General features: G+C 33.2%; 1 protein-coding gene across 4 annotated transcripts in view; it reads left to right on the plus strand.

Annotated features, from left to right (window-relative positions):
• Positions 1–26374, plus strand: part of PRPF40A (pre-mRNA processing factor 40 homolog A) — a 54834-nt gene that overhangs the window by 14748 nt on the left and 13712 nt on the right. For all 4 annotated transcript variants that reach the window (XM_060152873.1, XM_060152875.1, XM_060152876.1 and 1 more), the window contains exons 4-14: positions 490–520; positions 2347–2363; positions 16696–16806; positions 18184–18304; positions 18542–18595; positions 20187–20211; positions 20869–21240; positions 23397–23505; positions 24000–24064; positions 24427–24591; positions 25635–25743. In XM_060152873.1, the coding sequence (XP_060008856.1) occupies positions 490–520; positions 2347–2363; positions 16696–16806; positions 18184–18304; positions 18542–18595; positions 20187–20211; positions 20869–21240; positions 23397–23505; positions 24000–24064; positions 24427–24591; positions 25635–25743 (1179 nt within the window). The remainder of the gene's footprint in view (positions 1–489; positions 521–2346; positions 2364–16695; positions 16807–18183; positions 18305–18541; positions 18596–20186; positions 20212–20868; positions 21241–23396; positions 23506–23999; positions 24065–24426; positions 24592–25634; positions 25744–26374) is intronic.

Below are 26374 nucleotides of genomic sequence, written 5' to 3' on the forward strand. Positions count from 1 at the left end.
GGCCGTGCACTTTAATTTCTAACACAATATTTCTAAAGCAGAACTTAAAGATACTCATTCTGATGTGGGATAAATAAGACTGTAAACAGTTCATATCATTCAGGATAGGTTTTGCCACTGATGAGTTTTGGTGCCAAACTAAAAAAAAAAAAAAAAAACTTGTTTTTCAGAGCTTTTTGGATCTTAGAATTGTGGGTAAAGGGTTGTGGATCTTTATATAACCGATAATTATATAAATAAAACACTTAAGATTAAAGTGCTTCAGTAGTCCCAGATTACTGCAATTTTTTTTTTTTTTTTTTTTTTTTTTTTTTTTTACAATTTATAGCAAGCTCAGGGAACTGAGATCACTAAAACTTAACCAAGAATCTTTGAGTCAGTGGCTAGAGAATTGATACATAGAGGGGACTGATTATGCTTTAAGAGAATCGTATATAAAATACAGTTTAAGCAAGGTGAATGTTACTAATTTCATTTTTATTCTTACAGCCAGGAGTAAATAATATGGATGTAGCAGCAGGTATGTATACCATTTATGGTGATATATATTAGACTTAATTTGGACAGTAGCAACCGTGTTACAGTGAGGAATAAAACAGTGTCTCTTGGGCACTATAATCAGCTCCTGATTCTTTTTTTTTTTTAAGCAATGGAAAATGGAAATCCATAAGAAATTATCACAATTTTAGATATTGGAATTCTGAGACCAGATTTGATCTTCAGACATACTTTGGCCCACGGGATGTTTTTAAATTTTATAATTAGTTGCTGACATTTAAAGTCTGCAGGCTTACATAAAGATTGAATTTATCATTCTATACAAAAATTTAATTTATCTTGAGAAGTTGGATGATCTGAACTTTTATTATTTACAGTGGTCTTTCTCAACACAGTAGATACTCAGAGAATATTTGAATGGAAAGTTCTGGTTGAGTCCATATTTGCACTCAGCAAACATTGTGGAATGGGTAGCAACTCCATACTTCAGATATCGAGCATGTGCTCTCAGACTTCTGGACTACTTCACTCATTTTTCTGATACCTGCTTGATCCTTATAGTCATTGCAGTTTGTAAGCCCTGTGATAATATATTTTTTCAGCTAGTTACCAATAAGTGTTTATTATGACTAGTGTGACTTTAACATATAATAATGCTTCAATTATACATGAGTAAGTAATGTTCCATGTAATATAGTATTCCAGATGGTGAACTTTGTCCCATGATTATGCCAAAACTTTTTTTTTTGAACATTATGGGTCGAAATATGTTTAAAATGCACTGTGTGCTTTCCTGGAGGTTTATATGGGCCATAACTGATCTTTTTAAGATGTTTCACAGATTTCATTCTTTAAGCTGTAATGATGTTCTGATATATCAATACCTCTGATATATCAATACCTTAGAATAGTATTTTAGCCTATTTAGATATCTAGAGGTGGTTACTATTACCCTAAATAATCCTGGAAAATTACTTTAAAGTTTTATTTTTAGTTACTTTTAAATGCTTTGACTCTATTATTGATGTTCCATACTAGCTTTTTTTTATTGCTCTCTGTATATATGTACTTAGTTGTTTCCTTTTTACAGTCTCTTGTTTTTTTTACATATAGTTTTAAGCTACTAGTTTCCTAAATTAAAGATTATTCATATGAACTTTGTGACTAATAGGGATTTCTCCTTATGTCTTAAGATGGCTTTGATAGTTTAGGACAGTACCATCTAATAGAACTTTCTGTAAGTGTAGAAATGTTCTGTAATCTGTAGTGTTGTATACAGTAAACACAGCCACATGTAATTATTGAGTACTTGAAATGTGGCTAGTGCAAAGGAGGAACTGAATTTTAAAATTTTATTTAATCTTAATTAATTTAAATGTTAGTTTAAACAGGCATATATGGTGGCTAAAGGATTCTGTATTGTACAGCATGTGTTTGGAACCTAGATAATTAAACTTGTCAGAAATCTAAAGCATAGAATCAGAGTTCTGACACATTACTGTACTTCAGCAGTATAGCAGAGAAACAGGAATTAGTTAAGATAAACACCTATTTAGCAAGAAAAGGAGAAACAAAAGGCAAGGGTGTGAATACTGCTCAAACAGCTCCCAAGTGAGTTTGCACATTGAAAGTTCAAAGTGCCAACTTAATTCTGAAAGTGCTTTGCACTATCGATGTTTTTCTTGTGGGAAAGAGAGCAAGTACAAAGGTGATACGGGACAGTCTTAGGATATTTAGTCTGATGGGATGAGGAGGAAAAAATAGTATGAATAAATATTTTAACACTGTTAACCTAAGGAGAGCATAATTTATCACATTGTAATATTGTTCCAAAAAATTTTTTTTTAGGTACAACATCCGGTGCAGTAAGTACCTCTGGAATATATTTATTTCATTATACTTCTTTAGCCTACTACGTTGACGCTTATTTCTGTTTTGAAGATTATCTACTAAGTTGAACCCTTTTCCTTTATCTTCTGTGCCAAAGGTTGAAAATTTGTTTGAATAATTTATTTTAAAATCTGATTTTTGTGAGACTTAATCAGAGATGTGGGAATCACCAAGGTTTTTTTGTTGTTTTTTTTTTTAATTCCTTAAAGCTCAGTGAAGAGTTTATGTGTGTAATCTTATTTCATCAAAACAGTAGTCCTGAGAGGTAGCTGTTATTCTCATATGGTTGAGAAAATGCAGAAATCTTGAATGAATTTTAAGTATGTTAGTATTTTAAATTTGGGGTGAAAGACTTTTAATTGTGACCTGTATTTAAATATTTTAAACTTTTATCTTTTGCTTTAAAATTGAATAGTTATAAAATATCCATTTGGTATTCTTCCATTATAAGTGTCTTTTTTTGTTTTTGACTAATAATAGCTTCATGTTTTTCCTGGTTACTTAAATAATATGGGCTCACTGGGAGGAAAATGAAGCAGACTTAAGTTAAAAAGAAGAAAGTAAATTACCCTAAGTTTTTCTACCATGAGGGAACCACCATGATTAATATTTTGGTTGTGTCAGTTGTCTGTCAAACTATTTTTTTTCCTCACTTAATTGAAACATCTTTTTGTCATATGTTAAATTCTCACATATTCTGACATCCATTTCTGGGTTTTCTTTTCCACTCTATTTCTAATTCAATATTACACCATTTTCTGATTAGAGTAGATTTAATATTTAATAAGACAAGTCTTTCATGGTTTCTCTTTTCATTATGTCCTTTGCTGTTTTCAGATATTAGCATATGAATTTCCCTGTCCCCCACCAAAAGCAGTCTTTAAATACACACACAGAGACATGCTCAAAAGGCAAAAATTGTGTTTTTATCTGGGATTAATTTAATTCTTTCCATTTTAAGAGAACTGACATATTCATACTTTTCAATTAAACTTTCCCATCCAAAAATATTGTGTATTTATTTGAAAACTTGCTGTTGTTTTATTCTTTTTTGATTTCAGGTACACAAATTTCAGTTACTTGTGCTTTTCAGGCTATGGTCATTATTGTTGATCCATGGCGGTTCCCTCATATTTTTTCCCTCTATTCTTCCCTTTATTCTTTTTCCCTTTACTCCAGTCCACCCTCCCCAGTAGGTGCTTATTTGGATATATGTCCTAAGACACGTATGTTGGGAAAAGCTTATGAAATTTTTTTGTGTAGCTTTTTTGTGTGTTTTTTCTTTTTTCTTGATCTTCATCCTTATTTTATAATTGACATACAGTATTATATTAGTATCAGGTGTATAATGCAATGGTTCAGTATTTGTATACATTACAAAATGCTTACCAAAAATAAGTAGTTAACCCATCACCACACATAGTAACAAAATTTTGTGTGTGTGTGTGTGTGAGGAGGACTTTACTCTTCAAAGATATAATACAGTATTACTAACTATAGTCACCGTGGTGTACATTTTATCCCTCATGACCTACTTATTTTATAGCTAAAAGTTTGTAGATTTTGACCCTCTTCACCCATTTCTCCCACACCCCCAAACCATCCTCCCCTATGGCAATCATCAGTCTGTTCTCTGTTTCTATGAACTTGGTTTTTTTGTTTCGTTTTTCAGAATCTACATGTGAGATCATACAATACTTGTCTTTCTCTCTCTGGCTTATTTCACTTAGTATAATGCCTTCAAGGTCCATCCATGCTGTTGTAAATGGCAAGATTTCATTCATTCTTTTTTTTATGGCTGAATAGTTTTCCTTGTGTGTATGTGCATTTTATATATATCTTTATCCATTCATCCATGTATACTTAGGTTATTTCCATATCTTAGCTATTAAAAATGATGCTTCAGGGCTTCCCTGGTGGTGCAGTGATTGAGTGTCTGCCTGCCAATGCAGGGGACACGGGTTCGTGCCCTGGTCTGGGAAGATCCCACGTGCCGCGGAGCGGCTAGGCCCGTGAGCCATGGCCATTGAGCCTGCGCGTCCAGAGCCTGTGCTCCGCAACGGGAGAGGCCACAACAGTGAGAGGCCCACATACCGCAAAAAAAAAAAAAAAAAAAAAAGATGTTTCAATGAACTTTTTATAGGAACTTCCATACTGTTCCATAGTGGCTATACAATTTACATTCCCACCAACAGTGTAGGAGGGTTCCAGTTTCTACACATCCTTGCCAACATTTGTTATTTCTTGGTTTTTTGATAATGGCCATCCTGACGAGTGTGAGGTGAAATCTCATTATGGTTTTGATTTACGTTTCTCTGATGCTTAGTGATGTTGAGTATCTTTTTATATACCTGTTGGGCATTTGTATGTCTTTTTTGCCCATTCTTTAATTGGATTATTTGTGGTATTTTGCTGTTGATTTGTAGGAGTTTCTTATATATTGTGGATATTAACCCCTTATTATGGTTTGCAAATATTTTCTTCCATTCCAGAGGTTATATTTTCACTCCGTTTACTGTGTGGAAGCTTTTCAGTTTGATGTAGTACCACTTGCTTTCTATTCCTAAACATGAGGAACTAGTTCAGAATTACTTTAACTTCCTTTTAGACTCCCTTACAATGAGTGGTGGTTTAAGGATAGCAAAACATGGTTCTAACCAGAACTCTAATGAACATTCTATGTAATTCAGGCTATGAATATGTACCTGGCAAGAGAAATTCCTGTGTATTTAATCTGTGGTCAAGCAGATCCAAGAGAGTCACTTCCCTAGGTTTCCTCTGCTGTCCTCGCAATTCTTTTTGCCTTCTGGAGTCAAAAATTCAGGTATTAGTTGCCTTGACATTTGTTAGAAGAAATTGACTGTTTGGATCTTTCTAGTCAGTCATTCTGACAGGCTTTCTAAACAGAAATAGCTTTTTCTGCATAGCACCTGGTGCCAGTGCTGTGCAGGTTGAGGTGCTCACTACAGGCCTATCGCAGTTATTGGTTCAGTTCCAGACCACTGCAGTAAAGTGAATGTCAGTCACGAATTTTTTGGTTTCCCAGTGCATATTAAAGTTATGTTTACACTACACTGTAGGCTATTAAGTGTGCAATAGCAATATGTCTAAAAAAGCAATGTATATACCTTAATTTAAAAATACTTTATTGTGAGAAAATGCTAACCAATCATCTAAGCCTTTAGCAAGTCATAATCTAAAGATTACTGATCACAGATCACTGTAACAAATATGATAATGAAACGTTTGAAATATTGTAACAGTAACCAAAATGTAGCACAGAGACACAAAGTGAGCAAATGCTGTTGGAAAAGTGGTGCTAATAGACTTGCTCCACAGAGTGTTTCCACAAACATTCAATTTTTTAAAAAGGCAATAATCTGCGAAACACAATAAAGCTAAGTGCAATAATACCATGTAAATGTGTAAAGTTGCCAGATTACAGCAAGTTCAAGTTTTTCTTTTTGGAGATTTCTGGAATTTTTAAAATATTTTCAATCTATGGTTGGTTGAATTCACTGATGTGGAGGGCCAACTGCTGTAGTTCAGTCTTTTAAGTCTGTTTTATGATAGAGTTTTAAATATTCTCCATTAAATACTGTGCATTCTTCATTCTGTTAGATTACAGATACTGTATAAGATTTGGAGCCATTTTGAATTTGTTGTGCTTTATGTTATCATTTTTCTATGTGCTTATCCAGCAGGCTTGCTGAACTCTTGTTGCTTAGTGAGTTTTCTGTGTAATACCACTACCCTCAAATGACCGTTTTGGCACCTTCTCTTCTGGTCCTCATATTTGTGTCTACTATTATTGTTTCAGGCAGAACCTCTAGTGCTATGGTGAGTGGTAGCAGTGATAAACTGGCATCTTGTCTTCTTTCCTCTCCTAAAGGGAATAAGTTTAAAATTTCTCCATTAAATATGATGTTTACTATAGTTTTTTGGTATGCAGTCTATGTTAAGTTGAAGTTTTCTTCTATTCCTGGTTTGCTGATAGTGTTCAATATGTACTTATTTTTTAAATTCTTCAGTGTTTTTTTCCATGTCAACTAAGATCATATGATATTTCTTTTCTACTCTGTTAATGTGAAAGTACATGGATAAGTTTTCTGACATTGCCATCTTTACATCACGAACATGAACCCTAGTTATTCATTATGTGTATTTAGTGGTATGTATATGTGCATACACGTGTGTTTAATTTCTTCTGAATTTAGTTTGCTGGTATCTTTTTTAGGTTGCTTGTTTCTGGAGAATAATCTCTCTTTTCTGGTCCTTAGAACAACTTAATAAGTAACTTATTTCTTAATGCTTGATAGAACACAACTAAAAACTGACTGGACCTAACACTTTTTTTTAAATTAAAGTATAGTTTCTGTATAATAATATATGTTACAGGTGTGCAATATAGTGATTTACAATTTTTAAAATTTATACTCCATTTAGTTATTGTAAAATATTGGCTGTATTCCCCATGTTGTACAATATATCTTTGTAGTTTATTTTATACAAAACACTTTGTACCACTTAATCCCCTACACCTGTATTGACCCTCACCCCTTCCCTCTCCCCACTGGTAACCACCAGTTTGTTCTCTGTATCTGTGAGTCTGCTTCTTCTTTGTTATATTCACTAGTTGTATTTTTTAGAGTCCACGTGTAAGTGATATCATACAGTATTTGTCTTTCTCTGTGTGACATATTTTACTTAGCATAATGCCCTTAAAGTCCATCCATGTTGCTGCAAATGGCAAAATTTCATTCTTTTTTGTGGCTGAGTAGTATTCCATTGTGTGTGCGTGTATCACACCTTCGTTATCCATTCGTTTGTTGATAGACATATAGGTTCCTTCCTTATCTTGGCAATTGTTAATAATGCTGCTGTGAACGTAGGGGTGCATGTATTTTTTCAAACTAGTGTTTTTATTTTCTTTGGATATATACCCAGGAGTGGAATTGCTGTGTCATATGGTAGTTCTGTTTTTAGTTTTTTTGAGAAACCTCCATACTGGTTTCCACAGTGGCTGTACCAGTTTACATTCCCACCAACATTTACGAGGGTTCCCTTTTCTCCACGTTCTTGCCAACATTTGTAATTTGCATTCTTTTTGATGATAGCCATCTGACGTGTGAGATGCTATCTCATTATGATTTTGATTTGCATTTCCCTGATGATTGATTACTGATGTTGAACATCTCTTTTCATGTGCCTGTTGGCCATCTGCATTTCCTCTTTGGAAAAATGTCTATTCGAGTCTTCTGCCTAATTTTTATTGGGTTGTTTTCTGTTGTTGTTTTGTTTTTTTGTTCATTTTTTTGTTTTTTGATGTTGAGTTGTATGAGCTGTTTATATTTTGGATATTAACCCCTCATTGGTCATATCATTTGCAAATATTTTCTTCTATTCAGTAGATTGTCTTTTCAATTTGTGAATGGTTTCCTTTGCTGTGCAAAAGCTTTTAAAGTTTAGTTTGGCTCTAATAGTTTTTGAGGATAATGGTTTTGCATTACCATTTCAATTTCCTTAGTGGTTATTGGGCTATTCCAGTTTTCAGTTGCTTCTAATAATTTCATGTTTTTTCCAGATTTTTATCTATGTTATTGAGGTTTAATAATTGTTTAGCATAGAGTTAGAAATCATGATTGCTATCATTGTCCGTTTTTTGGGTTTTCTTGAAGAGGGGAGAGGGTAACTATTCAATTTCTGTTGTCATCTTTACTTCCTTCTTGATTACTTACTCTCTCGGTCTTTTTCTAGCATCTTGAGTCCTTTTAATTTTAATTTGAGTCCTTAGCTCACTGGTTTTCAGACATCCTTAACTGTGCTGCTTAAGTTTTTTTTTTTTGTTTTTTTTTAATAAACTTATTTATGTATGTATGTATGTATGGCTCTGTTGGGTCTTTGTTACTGCGTGCAGGCTTTCTCTAGTTGCAGCGAGCGGGGGTCTCCTCTTCGTTGCGGTGCGTGGGCTTCTCATTGCAGTGGCTTATCTTGCTGAGGAGCATAGGCTCTAGGCGCACGGGCTTCAGTAGTTGTGGCACGCAGGCTTAGTAGTTGTGGCACACGGGCTTAGTTGCTCCGTGGCATGTGAGATCTTCTCGGACTAGGGATCAAACCTGTGTCCCCTGCTTTGCTAGGTGGATTCTTAACCACTGCTCCACCAGGGAAGTCCTGGCAGGCAGATTCTTAACCATGGCGCCTCCAGGGAAGTCCCTTAAGTTTTGACATAAAGAATTTTTGTTGTTATTCAGCTCTCAATATCTTGTTTTCTTTTTTCCTCATTTGATTTCTTTTTTTATTAGGTATTAAGTGGTTGGTTTTTTTGGTTTCCAGATGTCAGATTTTTTTTTTTCCAAATTGACTTTTTTTTTTTTCCTAGAGAAATTTTAGATTGAGTGCAAAGTAGAGAGTTCCCAAATACCCCCTATCCCTCATACATACAGCCTTCCCTTCTATCAACATCTCTCCCCAGAGTGGTATGTTTACTACAGTTGATGACCATACATTGACACATCATTATCACCCAAAGTCCAGTTTGCATTAGGTTTCACTCTTGGTGTTATGCATTCTATGAGTTTGACAAATGTTTGGTGACGTGTATCCCTCATGATAGTGTCATACAGAATAGTTTCGCTGCACTAAAAGTCCTCTGTGCTCTGTCTCTTCATCCCTCTCCCCATCTCCCCCCACAACCCCTGCAGCCACTGGTCTTTTTACTGTCTCCACAGTTTTACCTTTTCCTGATGTCATATAGTTAGAATCTGAAAGGGTATGTGACCCTTTCAGATTGGCTTCATTCACTTAATTTTCCTCCATTTCTTTTCTTTGATAGCTCATTTCTTTTTAGCACTGAATAACAAAATAATTATAATAGAGGTGAATAATATTTTGTTGTCTGGACATGCCACATTTTGCTTATCCATTCAGTTACTAAAAGACATTTTGGTTGCTTCTAGGTTTTAGCAATTATGACTAAAGCTGCTAAAAACATACAGGTTTTTGTGTGGACTTAAGTTTTCAACACGCTTGGGTAAACATAAAGGAGCACGATTGCTTGATCATATAGTAATAGTATATATACTTTTGTAAGAAACTACCAAACTGTCTTCCAAAGTGGCTGTACCATTTTGACTTCCCACCAGCAATGAATGATAGTTCCTGTCGCTTCACAGCCTCACTAACATTTGGTATTGTTGGTGTTCTAGATTTTTTTGGCGTTTTAATAGGTGTGTGGTGCATCTCATTTTAATTTGCAGCTCTGTAATAGTGTATGATGTTGAGCATCTTTTCATATGCTTACTTGTATCTATGTCTTTTTTTGTTGAGGTGCCCAGATTTTTTACTCTTTTTACAGATTTAATTTTATTTATTTTTGGCAGCGTTGGGTATTCGTTGCTGCGCGCAGGCTTTCTCTAGTTGTGTTGAGCGGGGGCTACTCTTCATTGCATTGTGCGGACCTCTCCTTGCAGTGGCTTCTCCTGTTGCGGAGCACCACCTCAAGGCTGCAGGCTTCAGTAGTTGTGGCTCACGGAGTCTAGAGCGCAGAGTCTAGAGTGCAGGCTCAGCAGTTGTGGTGCATGGGCCTAGTTGCTCTCTGGCATGTGGGATCCTCCCAGACCAGGGATTGAAGCTGAGTCCCCTGCACTGGCAGGCGGACCCTTATCCACTGCACCACCAGGGAAGTCCCTACTCATTTTTCTTAATAAGTTTAAAGAGTTTTTATATATTTTGGTTAACAGTACTTTAACAGATGTGCCTTTTGCAAATAATTTCTGTTTGTGGCTTTTTGCATTCTTTTAACTGCATTTGGCACAGCAGAGGTTTTTAATTTTACTTAAGTCCATCCTATCAATTGTTTCTTTCATTGATCATGCCTTTGAGAGACTTATTTTTTATAAGGTATACCTTTTTGCATTATGATCAGAAAGCACAGTCTATAAGATGTTGATTCTTTGCAGTTTATTAAAGCTTCCTTTATGTTCTATGTCAACACCAATTTTAGGAGTTTTTTGTGCTAATAATTTAAAGTTATTTTGTTTTTCTGTATCTTGACATATCTTTCATCTAAGGAGAGGGGTATATTAAAATCTTTAACTTGAAGGGATGTCATCTTTTTCTCCCATATTTTTCTGTTTTTGCTCTGTATTTCAAGGCTCATTTGCAAATAAATGCATATATGTTGAGGATAAGTTCTTTATCTGTTAACTCTTTATCAATATACAAGTCCCTCTTTCTATTTCGGTGGGACAGACAGTTATTATAGTTATTTTTATTTCTTTTTACCTTATAAAAACTTGTTATATTGTAAATAGAATATTTTTCCCATTTTTATTACAAGCTAGTTATTGTCATTCAAAAATTTTTGTATGTTTATCTTATAGCCAGCTAGATTACCAGAGGCACTGGATAATTAGTTTGTTTTTTTTATTTGAGTCTTTAGCAGTAAATGCAAGAGAATTTATCTCTTTCCCAATCTTAATACCAGTCATTAATTTTATTGCCATAGTGTATTTGTGAAACTATAGTGATTGCAGACTTATGTTTTGGTCATGATTTTAATGGAAGTGGCTTTAGGATAATTTTTATTGGCCTTTGATAAGCTATCATTTAAATGTTTTTCTCTTTATTATTGTATTATTTGAGGATTTTTTTGTTTTTATTTTTTGAAGACTTATGAATTGTCATGATATTCGGGATGTAATTTGATCATACCAAGTCTATTAGTGTGATCATGTGGTGTTTTCTTTTTTCAATTTGTTAATAGAAATACTTTCTTTTATAGATATCCCAATATTGAACTACCCTTGCACTTCTACAATAAATTCTACTTTGTCAGAGTGTATATACTGAGAATTCTCTTGGCTTTTATTTAAATTCTTTCATTTATATTTATAAGTAACATTGCCTGCTTTTCTTTTTTTGATACCTTTTCTGTTGAGTTTTGTAACTGATAAAGAGCTTTTCATCTCTTTCTGTGATCTGAAATAATATTGTAATCCTCTGTTCTTTAAAGGTTGCATAAGGTTCTACTATAAAATCATCTGGTTAGGTATCTTTCAATTGCGTCTATGGTAATTGGAATATTCAAGTGTGACATGTTTCTTCTGGGTGAATTTTGGTGAAGTAGTTTGGGAGGAAATCATTTCCTCGAAATTTTGAAATTGGTTGTGAATCTGTTCTATGTCTGTGGTTATTTTCCTTATTTAGAGTAGTGAGGGGATTTTCCTATCTGTCTTAGTCTTTGGATTTAGTCATTTTTTTCTCTTTCAGTTTTGTTCAGCTGAGCTTATACATTGTATAAATGTTTACATTTTGAGTTTGAATGTACTGAATTAATTCACAACCCAATGGTTGACTAGCTTTTTTGAATCTGAAAAGTATATTAGCTCTCTTGATAATTGCTCTCTTGATAATTATACATGTGCATTTGTTTTCCTTATACCCCAGGTTTTTGTTTTGGGGGTTTGTTTTGTTCTTGCCTTTCAGATATTTTCAGTATCTATTGTGCTGCTACATCATTTGTTACAGTGTTTTGCTTTTTTTATTTAGTGCTGCATCTTAGACATTTTTCATTATATTAAAAATAGACCTGGGCTTCCCTGGTGGCACAGTGGTTGAGAGTCCACCTGCCGATGCAGGGGACAGGGGTTCGTGCCCCGGTCCGGGAAGATCCCACATGCCGCTCTGCGGCTGGGCCCGTGAGCCATGGCCGTTGAGCCTGCGCGTCCAGAGCCTGTGCTCCGCAACGGGAGAGGCCACAACAGTGAGAGGCCCGCGTACCGCAAAAAAAAAAAAAAAAAAAAAAACGACCTGTATAAGAGAGTTTGTAGTATGAATGGACTGTAATTGAACTGTCATTGGGGGGTTATTGATTTATCTCTATCTTGTCACCACTATTAGTAATCTGGAAGAGACTATCCTTGTACAGTCTTTGCAGCTATACAAATGGGATTTTGTAGAGTGAAACTTCAGGATCAAGAGATTATGTTTGCATTTTTGATTTGATAAGAACTACTAAATTGACCTTCAGAGAAATAATACTAATTCTGTTCCCAACAGTAGCCTGAGAGTACCCTTTTCTTCACACCCTTTTAACATTGCGTACAGCTGCTCTTTGTCATTCATCTGATGAGCAGAACGTTTCATTTTAATGTGCACTTTCTTCATTTACTAATGAAGTTGAACATCCAATTATGTTATCTGTATTGAGTTCTGTTAGTGGCCATGTTTGTATTTCCATTAGAATGTCTTTTCTTATTGATGGTAACAGAGTTGTGTATGTTAAGGGCAATGATTTTTTAATCCCTTGTTTTGTAAATATATACTCCCAGTTTATCGTTTGTAAAAATGTTTACTTTCCGTTGATTGTCCAGGACTGCCATTTGTGTCATCAGTTTTTTATTATTACAATAAGTGTGTCAGTAAGAAAATAGTTTTGGGAATGGTGTCATCTGTGATGAAAGTGCAGAGTAATACTAAGGCTCCAAAGCAATGAATATCTTAATAACTCCTGCAGTGCCCCAAAGAAACTAACCTTAAGGTTAAAAGTAGTGTCCTGGCTTTAGCTCATTTAGAATATACATTTAGGTCTTTGTTAGGTTTTTCCCAGTTTTGCAAAGACAGTCTAAGTCTTTGATAGGTAGCATTTGCTTATTGCTCTAGAGAGGTCTTATGTTTAAAAAAAAATAGTAATTTTGTAGGAAAATGAGTCTTATTAATAGACTGTGCTAATATGACTATCAGTACTTAGTAACTACTTGCATAGGTCATATTTTATACTATGAAGATAACTCTCCAGTTGTTAGTTGTTGATATATTCTTTATGCCACTCTTCATCTTACACTCAACATTCAGATACATTTGTTTTTAAATTTTTCTTTTAAAATATTAATTATTAGTTTTGGCCAGAAGCAAGACATTTTATAATTTTACTTTAAGTTGCAGATCAGATATTTCTAAGAAAAAAGAGCAAAAAATTTATCAGATAAATTACTTTTTCCACTCCAAACTTGACTTTTATAAGTGAATTTGATTATTGCTTAAGACATTTGTACAGAATTTATATTCCTGTCTGAAATGATTTCATTTCTGTTGATGCAAACAGTTGGAGCCTTGATCCATAGTAGGACCTTAGTTTGGGCTAGGACAATGTTGTAATGAACTTAAGCTAGCTATGTTACCATGGTCATATTACTTTACTTTCTTGTGCTCCATTTTCTCTTCTATAAAGTAGGGATAGTAAATGGTACCTGTCTCATAGGGTTATTAAAAGAATTAACTGATAATTGATGCAAAGCAATTAGTACAGGGCTTAATACTTAGTAGTTGGCCAGAATTCATCTGTTCTTATTGATAATTAGACTGTCCCTGAATACAAGCTTGAAACAGTATTTCACGGTGGGTAAAATGTGTTTTTTTTAAGGCAGAAATTACTGAACTGTTCTAGTTTTATCATTTATTTCCTGAATCATTATGAGCAAGTTGTTAACCCTCCTAAGCCTTGATTTTTTAATTTGTAAAATGCGGATAATGGTCTTACCTGCTTTGTAGTACAGTTGTAAAATTCAAATAAAGTAATAGATAGTGAATACTAAATTGCTTACTATTTGTTTTACTAGTTTGTATACTTCTCTTCTCATGTTTGATCAAGTGTACATAGTCCCTTTCTTTTTCATTCCATTATCTCATATGTTTATTTCTGGTGAACTTCCTCTTTCCTTGATGCCTTTAGCAAATGTGACTTGGGAAGTTTAAATATAATTTTGGAACTTAATAGATTTCTTCTTAGTTAGTGCAATCCTGAGTTGGTACTGAGTTCATTTTTATTTTAATAAGAAATACAGACCTCTTTATCTCTCTTAATATCACTTAATTTATGAAATAAAGCATTATGCGTACAATTGAAGAAGCTTCCATATATGTCTCTTATTGCACCACTTTTTCATTATAGGATGTTAAAATAGGTGAATAACAGCAAGCTAAATATTTTTCAGCAGTTATTTAATGTTTGCTCCAGAGAGATTATAGTTGTCATATTCTGCAGAGGTACTAGAACAAGTTAAGGAATTTAAATACACCTTTGGAATTATCTAATCATCCTGGTATATCATTCAGAAATCTGTAAGATTCTGTAAGTGGTCGTGTCAGACTCTTTACAGAATGGACTTAACAAATCTCTATAGCAAGGGCCGTTTTGTATTAAACAACCCAAATTTGGTTAAGTTCTTTTCTGTGAATTCTAATGGCGGTCTGTAATTTCTTCACTTAACTCTAGTTCTTTTCTCAGAAATTACAGAAAATAATCATCTTACCTCATCTACTTTTGTTAAAATTACATTGATTTATGTCCTCCTTAGGTCGTCTTTTCTTGTTCTCCATCCCCACAATTTGCAAATATTCCTTATACAGTTTTCAATTAGCATATTTCAACATTTAACACATCTGAAATTGGAATGCATTCTATCATCCATGATGTCCTATGATCTTCGTTCTCCAGGCAGCACTTATCACCTAGTTGTGCATGACTGAACAGTAAAAGTGCCAACATCAGAAGACTGAATGTCCGTGGTTTGCAAGAAAATCCTAGAAATAATGGCACAACACTCTTTTATCAGCTAGGAATAAAATGATTATGTGAGAGAGTAGGAAAAGCAATGAATCACATGTGTTTAGCCACATTCCCAAAGCAGAAATCAAAAGTAGATCTGCTCCATTACTCAGTAAAGTTGATAAGGAGGGAAGAAAGGTAAGCCAGTTTTAAATAGGTAAGGAGAAAGTTAAGAACCAGTAGCAGTGGTTTTCAGTTATTTTATGGCTTGTTTCGTTTTGCTTTTCAGAAATGCTGCATTATTAGTAGGATTCTTGGTATGCAACAGGGGATGGATGGTATTGTGTGGAAATATAATGGACATTAGCACCTTGGATACAATAAGGGGTCTGAGTGTAAAGTTTAAGGAATAGATTAATTATTTTATTTGCCTATTTTCCTTTTTATGTATTCACAGGAGTGATAGGAGATAAAACCTAAGTCTAATAAGTAAGAATAAGTCCTTTCAAAACGTTTAACATAAATCTGAGTGATAAAAAATGTGATGGTTTGACAGTGACTTTACCTTTTCTTCCTTAGAGGAATGTACAACAATCTTTTGTTTCAGATTTGAAGAAATTTGGTATAGATCATTTTTATAACCCTTTTTTGAGCATACTTTAGTCTGAAAAATCTGGTGGCCAGAATTGGGCTTAGTACCTTTGATCTCATCCAGTAATTCATTCATTCATGATTCTTTGTAAAACTGCTTTTTAAAAACCACTTTATTAAGGTATGATTGACATATGAAAAGCTATACATATTAAATGTGTATGACTGGATGATTTGGGGAATAAATACACATCCATGAAACTATCACCAAGACCATAGACATCTATCATCTCTCAAAGGTTCCTCCCAGCCCCTTTTATTATTATTATTATTTTGTGTTTGTGCACATGTGTATATATGGTGACCTTATAAAACTCTTAACCAACCTTTTATTTATTTATTTTCTTTATTTTTTTGACTGTGTCAGGTCTTCGTTGTGGCGCGCGGGCTTCTCTCTAGTTCCAGTGCGCGGGCCTCTCTCTAGTTGTGCCGTGCAGGCTCCAGAGCGTGTGGGCTCTGTAGTTTGCAGCATGTAGGCTCTTTAGTTGCGGCCTGCGGGCTTAGTTGCCCTGCAGCATGTGGGATCTTAGTTCCCCGACCAAAGATAGAACCTGTGTCCCCTGCATTGGAAGGCGGATTCTTTACCACTGGACCACCAGGGAAGCCCCTTACGCAACCTTTATTTGAGCTATCATGTCTGTTGATACTTGAGGTCTTACTAATAACTTTTAGTAGTTTCTTAGTAGTTCTTTTGGACCCCATTAGTGGATTTATATTCTGTATCAAACTAGTTTCATGTAAAACTTTATCTTACTCATCTTGTGTTGAGGCATTTGTATTCACATTTTATCCCTGTTAAATTTCATCTTGTTGATTATTAAGTTCTGATTGTCATACAAAGGCATCCTTTCTGATTTTGATGCCTGCATCTTTATGGCATGTCAATTTAGAACTTTGTCCAACTTGATGTAAATATTCTTTGGGTTAGATATTCTATTTTCAGTTACCTCCCTGCTTGCATTGATCAATTATTCTAAATAACTGTCAAAAGTATGCCCATTTTATACTTTTAATTTCTTCATATATTGCTTTGAAACTAATGATATTGATATTTATTTACAGTGGCACTGTTAAATAATTTAAATCTTTTTATAATTATTTTTCTTTAGAAATCAATGTGGACTGAACATAAATCACCTGATGGAAGGACCTACTACTATAATACTGAAACCAAACAGTCTACTTGGGAGAAACCAGATGATCTTAAAACTCCTGCTGAGGTAAAAGTTTGAGGACTGGAATTTAGAGATTAAATAGATTGGGTCTTTTTTTTTTTTTTTTTTAGGATTTTGGTGGGTATTTGGCTTTCCAAAGAATAGTATTGCTTATATCAGAAAAGGATGGTACAAAGGCATTCAGAGGAGAAAAGGGTTTATACAGTCACACCAATCAGCAAAAAGACAAATAAAATTCATTCCCTTCTATAGGCAGACCAGTTTTGTTTACTGATATTTGCCCCTGCTCAGGAACCTTTGTCAGGTGGTATCAATTTAAGAAAGGTATTTAAAGAATAAATTGGAAGAAAAAAAGTACTCTCTCTCTGCTTGCCCTTTATTTGTTTTCCTCTTTATAGCAAACCTGAGTGATTTCAGATATCGTCTACTGGGCTCTTACAGTTTTCCAGTGGGGCTAGGATAATGGAGATGAAGTTAAATTACAAATACAAATACTTCCATCTTTTAGAATGGGAAATTGTCTCTTTGGAAAATATCCCCCCCCCAAAGTATGTATATTTAATTTTATGTTGTAAATTTTACCATTCAAAATATACAGATATGAAAATAAGATTGAAGGAATAAACTAAGTAAGCAATATTACCTGTGGTTTAATTAGGAAGTCTGGAGTCCTAAGTAAGAGCTGATCTGGCATTTCAAAGCTATACTTGAAGTTTTTCCTAGTAGGCAGCATATTCTTTTTTTCCTTCTCTTAATTAAGAATTTGAGGAGGTAAAAATATTTTCCAGGCCACCACACTAATTATAGAACAGCAGTACTTGGGAGGGGAAGTTGGCAGATGATAAAATTTTTTATTTATCCCAATACTGACATAGATATTTGCCCAAGACACTGATTAAATTTGAGTTTTCAGTAGCATTCTCATTCCACCCTAACAGGTTCTGTATATTAGGTTTTAAGTATATCATACATAACAATGCTTCCTTACATAAGGTAGTTCACATAGGTTTGTAATAAATTGTTTGTGAAACTGAAATCTAAGCATAACCAGATCAGACTTTGGTTTCTCCCAAATTTTATGTTTTTCCTACTTGTATTAGTATTTAAGAAGCCTGTTTGTGAAATATGGATGGTAATTTTTACCTATGGTGGGATGTAAATGGCAAGAGCACATAGGGTTTGAAATTCAAATAGACCTGGTTTTGAATCTTGTCTTTGCCCCTTAATAGGTACATTACCTTAGACAAACATAATATATTCAAATAACAGTTAGTAAGTGTCCTATAGTTGGTAGCTTATGTTATCACCATCTCGCAAGCTTTAGAATTGTATGGGTTGATAGTATGTAGTAAAAACAGTGATGTAAATGATGAAAGATGCTAAGTATATTACTGTTAACTGAAGGTTTTTATTTTGCTTTAGCAACTTTTATCTAAATGCCCTTGGAAGGAGTACAAATCTGACTCTGGAAAGCCTTACTATTACAATTCTCAAACGAAAGAATCCCGCTGGGCGAAACCTAAAGAACTTGAAGATCTTGAAGGTAAAACAGGGAAAGATAATTTTTAATGTTACTTTTTTATGTATATATGTCATTCACATTGGAACAGTCCTTCATAAATAGGATTGTTCAAACAAAGGCCTTATATTTTTTAATTAAGTGATTAGAACGTTTTAAATGGTGTAACAGTTTTATGGGCTCTTATTTTCTTGTTGCTCTAGAACTCGGTTCTATAGATTTTAAATAGATTTTTATTTGATTTGATTCCACTGAAACTAGGATACCAGAATACCATTGTTGCTGGAAGTCTTATTACAAAATCAAACCTGCATGGTGAGCTGCTTTGATAATTCATTTTCTGTCATTATTTAACATTTTAAGAGTATGTCACGAATGTTCACTAACCATAATTGGATAAATCTGCAGTGAGAAATCTCTAATTCAAAGAATTCCTTTCATTTAAGGGTTATATTATAAATGAGCTTGTAGCTTTTAACATTGTACTTTTTACTTTCTTTTTTAAACAAAAAACATCATTTACTATTGGAAAATTGAACAAAAACATCATATACGATATTTCTAAGGACAGCTATGAGTGTTGGTGCACACATGGAATATGTGACAACTCAGCAGATAGCAGAGAACCTTGAACTCTTATCACTTAAAATTTTGTTAATATAGTGTAAGACTCTACATTTAATGCTGATTTTATTTTAGCACAACACTGCAGAATAGCCTTTATGTTTATTATGGGAGAATTAAAGTAAATAGAATACTATGCCTCACTTACAAAAGGAGAATTTTCCAACATCCTCAACTATTCAGAATATCCCTGAGAATCTAGAAATACTACGTAATATAAAACCTAGGGCTTAAAATAGCAGAGATTCAGAGTAGGAATTGAGAATTTAGTTCTTTTACTCTTCTAATAGAATCTGGTGTCATAAACTATTGGCTTAGAAGCAACAGATTATAGGAGAATGGGGCTAATAAAGTAGTCTGCAACGTATAACAACTTCTGACAGGAAAGTGAGAATAAAAATTTCTTAAAGGCACTGTGGTCTTACGTCTATTTACCTTTTCCCTGTGTCATCTCATTAGCTTGGATGGTCATTATCCGAAATATTTGTTAATTCGTAATGATAACCCCTTTAGTATGTTTTGTCAGCCATACTAAACAGATTTCCTTTAAAAGGGGATAAGTTTTAAAAATATTTTCATAGAGTTAAGCTTATATTATCATTTACATGGAGCACCTCATTCCCTAATAATGCTGAATAAATGAGATATCTTTGTTACCCGTAAAGGAAAATTTACTTTAACTAGAATGAAAGCTGAAATATTGAGTACAGATCTTTAAAGCTCAATTTATACTTCTATACTAGCATTGGCTAATAATAATATTGTAGATAGGTAGATTCTGAGTTCATTCATGTAAGAAATATCAAGCTCATTTCTGATATAACCCTATTACAAATAGTTGGTGTGCATAACTATCTATCTACCTGTCAATGCTAGTATATATGTGCTGGAATTTCATAACATACATTCGACCCCATTTTGAATTTAGTATCTTTAAAAAAAACAAAAAACAAGTAGTTTTATCCCTGGGGAAAGTAACTTATTTTATTCCAGAATTATGCAGATACTTTCAGGGAGTTTTTGCAGTAGCCAACAGCCTTTGAGAAAGTAGCATTGTGGGAAGAAGCTTTCCTAAAACTTGCTGTTATTTAAAGTTTGGTTTTATTCTTTAATTGCTGCCCTGGAATTTACAGAACCTTTGCTCTATAAATGTAGTGATTTTTTTTTTTAAAGGGTGGTAAATCTTACTGTATAGAACTTTTATCTCCTTTTAAAGTCTGTTTTCATTGATTGTATTTAAAAGCTATGTAGTACGTAACTGTTCTTTTTTTCTCTTTAATAGCAATGATCAAAGCTGAAGAAAGCAGGTAAGCAGTTTTGGACATCAGTACATATTTACAAATTTAGTATCTCCTATAACATCCTTGTTTTAACTGTATAAATAGTATTTAGCATGGTAGGCCTGATAGTTTGATGTCTTCAGAGGATTTGGGGTAGGGAAAGAGATATTTACTCAAGATACACACTTGGTGCTTTCCCAGACAGTTATTAGAATTTGGACAGCATCCTTAACAAAAACTGTTACAGAAAAGTCCAAAATTTGATTTGAATTAATTTGGGAACGGATGAAGTATTGTATCAGTATTATCTCCCTTCCTTTACTCAGGTTTTCCTTTTAATGGGTGAAATGAAATTAATGATATAGGTCAAATTTTATGGCATAATACAATCTGATAGGACATTTTGTAAATGAAAACAGTTATTGGACTTTGGGAAATGCAGATTGTTGCATGAGTGCCTATCATACATTATCACGAATGTTTGCTTAATTAAATCAAAGTAATTCAGTTTCATACTGTGGTTTTAATCTTTTTGAATGGCTTAATAGTTTGGCAGCACTGCCGTTTTTCCCTTATAGTAGTTTCTCTTATTCATTTGATTTTATGATAATTTAAAACTAACTTTATTTGGCTTTGCGATTATTCATAATGAACTGACTAGCTTTCTCTTTTTTAAATACATAGTAAACAAGAAGAGTGCACCACATCAACAGCCCCAGTTCCTACAACAGAAATTCCAACCACAATGAGCACCATGGCTGCTGCAGAAGCAGCAGCTGCTGTTGTTGCTGCAGCAGCTGCAGCAGCAGCAGCTGCTGCTGCAGCCAATGCAAGTGTTTCCACCTCTGCTTCTAGTACTGTGGGTGGAACTGTTCCAGTTGTTCCTGAGCCTGAGGTTACTTCGATTGTTGCTACTGTTGTAGATAATGAAAATACAGTAACAATTTCGACTGAAGAACAAGCACAACTTACTAGTACCCCTGCTGTTCAGGATCAAAGTGTTGAAGTGTCTAGTAATACTGGAGAAGAAACATCTAAGCAGGAAACTGTAGCTGAGTAAGTTTAGTAACTTGTTTTCTGCAAATCAGTACCAGACTTCATTAATATAAGAAATTGCTGATCTAGTCAGTGGCCATTAAATGTTTAATAAAAGTTTTTTGAGAATCAAAACATAAGCCTTTAGATAATGGATAATTTTTGAGATTGAGTTTTGTGGGGTCATGCTTTCAAACTGTTGCAAAACTAATCCACACAAGTTTAGGAAGCAGAGCTGGTGATAGGGTAAGAGACAAATTTGAAGGGGTGCCAAAAACTTAGTAATCAAAATGCAGTATTTTAAATCAAAATCAATGCAAAAATCCCATGATTAATAGAATAAAATTTTAAGTAAAGACAGGATCAGAATTATTGATTTTCTATTTCATTCTGAAATATGGCTTACTACAGCACTGCAGGGAAGTTGCTGTAGTTCAGTATTGAACAAACAAGCAAAAATCAAGTAGACAAAAATCAAGATAACACTTAACAGTGTACAGGAAAACTGTTAGTGAGGTTAAATTGGTACAACTTTTTAATAAGGCCAAATAGCTGTATCTCTAAGTTTACAGTTTGTATGTACCCTATGATCTAGTAATATTTCATATGGCTGTGCTTTTTATAGCTATAAAAAGTAACCTTGAGCTGTGCTTCTTGATTTTAAAGATATCCACATACATTAAAAAATATTAAAAAATCATGATGTCAAGATCCAAACATGATCACCCATCTTAATATTTAAGTATATTGATTTCATCTTCCTACCCCCTTTTATAAACTTTTTTGATTAATTTTAATGTTCATTTTCCAAAGTATGAAAATAGCTTTATAATTTTTTCTGATGTTTTAGAAGTTTAAAAAGATATCTATATAGTATATTTGAAGGCGTAAAAGAGTGAGTTAACATTTTAATTATATCCTTCTTCCTTTTTTGTGCATTTAAAATACATGCATATTTTAAATTTTAAAAATATATCAGAGATGTCTACATCAGTAGAGATCCAATCCTATCGTGTTGATTATTATTTATATAATTAATATTCAACATGATATTATTTATATATACATTAATTTCAGTATTCTCCTACTGATAGACATTTAGCCCTTCTAGAATAATATTGTTTTACATCTTTTCATACCTATTGTATTTTTTCACAATAATTTGTTTTTCACATTTTTAACAAACAACTGTTTTCTGCTTCCTTTTTTGTTTCCTTATTATAGTACTTGAGTCAGTATAATGAACTTGATTTTAATTACTTTGAACGTAGATCATTTACAGCTCGTAACTTTTGGCTGTGCTCTTTACAATATTTTTGATGATTTTAAATAAATACTCCAAAGTAAGGTTACTTGATTCAGAGGGTATGAATTAATTGTATTTTTTATTAGTATGTATTCCAGAATATGCATTCAACTTAAAGGTGGGGGGTGGGGTTTGTTTTTTGATTTGTCTTTTCCTGCATTCTCTTCTATAAAGGAAGAAATGTTAAGATTATACAACTTTTTCATAAAGATCCCTCAAACAAGTACAGTTGACAATTCTTGGGTAATTCTTTCTGTTTGAGATCAGTGTTAGCAGACTTTTTCATAAACCTTCAAAGAGTAAATACTTTTGGTTTTGTTGGTGATACAGTCTGTCACAATGACTCAATTCTGCTGTGGTAGTACGCAGTCAGCCATAATCAGTATGCAAACTCTTGAGCAGGGCCATGTTCCAGTAAAGCTGTATTTACAGAAATCGGCAGCAGGATGGATTTGACCCATGGGTTGTAGTTTGCCAATCCCGATTTAGATTGATCTCTACATCTTTTTTATATTTTATGCACACTTGTCCAAATCCTATTATTAAGACACTAAAATGAGGACGCTGAATAAGTTTTATAAGCCATTTGAAAGTATTAACTTGTGGGCTAGTGAAACTAGTGTTGTAGTATAAATGTTTATTTTAGCCTTTGTACAAGGTCTTAATAACCAAATGTTAGAGGAAAAAACTATATAGTACTTTTATTTCTTTATGTTGCATTAAATGTGTCTCATGGAGACTTTATTCTAAACTTGTCAAATAAGTTTATTTGTTTACCTCAACAGCAAACAAATAATAATAAAATATTATTTTCCTAAATGAAGCAAGTGTTTATTTAAATTGTAAATACAGTGTATAAATTTCTCTCTAGTTTTACTCCCAAAAAGGAGGAGGAAGAAAGCCAACCAGCAAAAAAAACATATACTTGGAATACAAAGGAGGAAGCAAAGCAAGCATTTAAAGAATTATTGAAGGAAAAGGTATTTATAATAGAGATTTTTATTTTAAGTATCTAATAAATGAAATTATCCTTCAGTGCAGTTTGTACCTTGATGCTTTTATTAAAAATACTAATCTTATAAACGGCTGTGACTGAAAATGAGCTAAAGTTGTCTTTTTTCTCTTTTTAACTTTGAGAAACTGACTTTCAACCAAAAAGAATGTGTAAGGTACTACACAGCACATTCCACCTCAGTATTTAATATAAGGTTTTTTATTCATAAAAATTGTTCTGTCTTCTAATCAATAGTCTGAGAAAGAAGTATTCATGGTCTGTTTAAATTTCAGTTGTTCTTTTTAGTCTATAGATACATTACACAGATTTGCTTGCTTCAATGAATTATTTTTTAGACCTTTTTTCAAACTCCTGCAAAGGGAAGTGATTGATGTTTGCAGTGAGTATTATACTTTGTTCCCTGTTGTATGACTTACTATATTTGTGTGAAATTTTAACTTTTCATTAAATGATTTTCAGCGGGTACCATCTAATGCTTCATGGGAGCAAGCTATGAAAATGATCATTAATGATCCACGATACAGGTAACAGTTTGTTTTTTTAATTTACTTTCCACCTTGAGCAAACTAAGCCTAGAAAATTTAAATTATGTAAAATAATACAACTTTTCACTCCATGGTCTTCTGTTATTTTGGATACCAATAATTGAGTTGCTTTATGTCTGATAAGAACCAAAAAAGTTAAAAGGCTTGTCATATAGTCTGGGCACCCTGCTATAGATGTTAGAATTATTTTTAAAGTAGAAATTATTTTCTGTAATTATTTGCTATCTTTAGTAACTTACTGACATTTTCTTAATTTGTGAATGAAATTTATTGTTTTTTCAAAGCACTAACACTTGATCATCTTACGTTCATTTACTCTTATATGATATTTTTCTATTTAGTGCTTTAGCAAAGTTGAGTGAAAAAAAGCAGGCCTTTAATGCTTATAAAGTCCAGACAGAGAAAGAAGAAAAAGAAGAAGCAAGATCCAAATACAAAGAGGCTAAGGAATCCTTTCAGCGTTTTCTTGAAAATCATGAAAAAATGACTTCCACAACTAGATACAAGTAAGATTTTTACTGATCATGGTATATGTTTACTGTACTGTTTCTGTGTCAGACTTTTTACCAAGTGCAGTAACTGATTCAGATGTTCATTAAAGCTAAATGATTGTGAATGTGACAGTTTCATAAGGTAAAAGATAAATCAGTAGTTAAATGTGGAATTCATAGACTTACTGAGTTTTTAATTAGGGACTGCAATAAAAAAAGGAGAAAGACTTTATTTCATAATGAAAGCTTGACTCCTTTCTCCTTAATATAAGAATTCAAGATGCAAGTTGGGGGAGAGATAGGGGAATATATGTTTATGTATAGCTGACTCACTTTGTTTTACAGCAGAAACTAATACATCATTGTAAAGCAATTATACTCCAAAACAGATGTTAAAAAAAAAAAAGAATTCAGATTTTTTTGTATTTGTGGAATAGAAATAGGCTATTTTCATAATGTATATAGCATTTTTGAAAATTTACATTTATATAGCATTCTTCTTTTTGGAGTGCTTTGTTATTTAAAATTGTAATTCATTATTAACATCTTTGCAATAAGCTGTTACGTTCATTTTCCCTATGTGTTTTCTTATTTTCCTCACTTTTCCAGAAAAGCCTTAGTGAAGAACTCTTCCATTTCTTTCAATAGTCCTATTTTATCTGTTAACTAAATTTCTTACAGTTATTGAAGTCTGTAATTTAGTTCCATGGGCAGTTTGTCGCTACCCTGAGAAGTACAGGTAGTCTTAACTACAAAACATTGCTCAATTGGAATTATCTCCTCTATCTCTAAAGGAGAAAACAAGGCCTAAGCTGTTTTGTTCTTTTTCTTAATTATCCAAAAGTTTTCTTTTTTTTTTTGAACCAGTGAAACCACATCTTGTTTATTTGAAACAAAATCAACAAAATTTATACAAAAGTTTTCTTTTATAATACAATCATGAACTTAAGAGTGGAAAAGAGTGTTCATTTGGTGGTATTAAATTTAGAATAAAATTAAAATGGTTTAAAATTTTTATGGTATAGTATAGAGTAACATTTAATCTTTTTAACAAACAGAAAAGCAGAGCAAATGTTTGGAGAGATGGAAGTCTGGAATGCAATATCAGAACGTGATCGTCTTGAAATCTATGAAGATGTTTTATTCTTTCTTTCAAAAAAAGAAAAGGTATTATTTACTCTTACTGGTGTTTATTGATAAAACAAGATTTTCTTCATCCTGTTTAGGAGTTACTTTATAACATGTTCATTTTTGTTGGTTTATTTAGTTTATATGGTGCAACAGATCTATTTATTAGAAGTTACATTTAAAAATAGCTCCTATAATAATAAGTACTGATGTGAACATAGTAGGTAGAGATTTGTGCAGCTGATACTTAGGTTGTCATTAATTGGCTGTCTTATGCCCACTTTGAAAAATACTTATTTTTAGCTTGTTGGTTTGAAAAAATGCTCAGTGTTTTTGCTTATAAGGCATTTATTTATGATTATTTTACAAGAACAGCAGTAATGTGTAATTATTACCATTAAAATGTATTTGTAGGATAGTGTTTTAAAACACTAAAATACTATGCTACAAATACATTTAGTTTTGCTCATTTCTGTTTTGTTATGCACTAAGTTGTATGCTGTCCAATCTTCCAAGAGACTTACAGAAATGTAAGTAGTATTGACAAAAATTTGAACATAGCTGAAAGTGGTTGAACACATTATCATTTACCTGTTGTGTGATTTATAACTTTCGTTTGGACAGTGTCTACAATGCATAGTTGTGGGAAGAGAGATTTTGCAAGGGGGTG

This window comes from Lagenorhynchus albirostris, chromosome 6, assembly GCF_949774975.1.
Source record: "Lagenorhynchus albirostris chromosome 6, mLagAlb1.1, whole genome shotgun sequence".
Lineage (NCBI taxonomy): Eukaryota > Metazoa > Chordata > Mammalia > Artiodactyla > Delphinidae > Lagenorhynchus > Lagenorhynchus albirostris.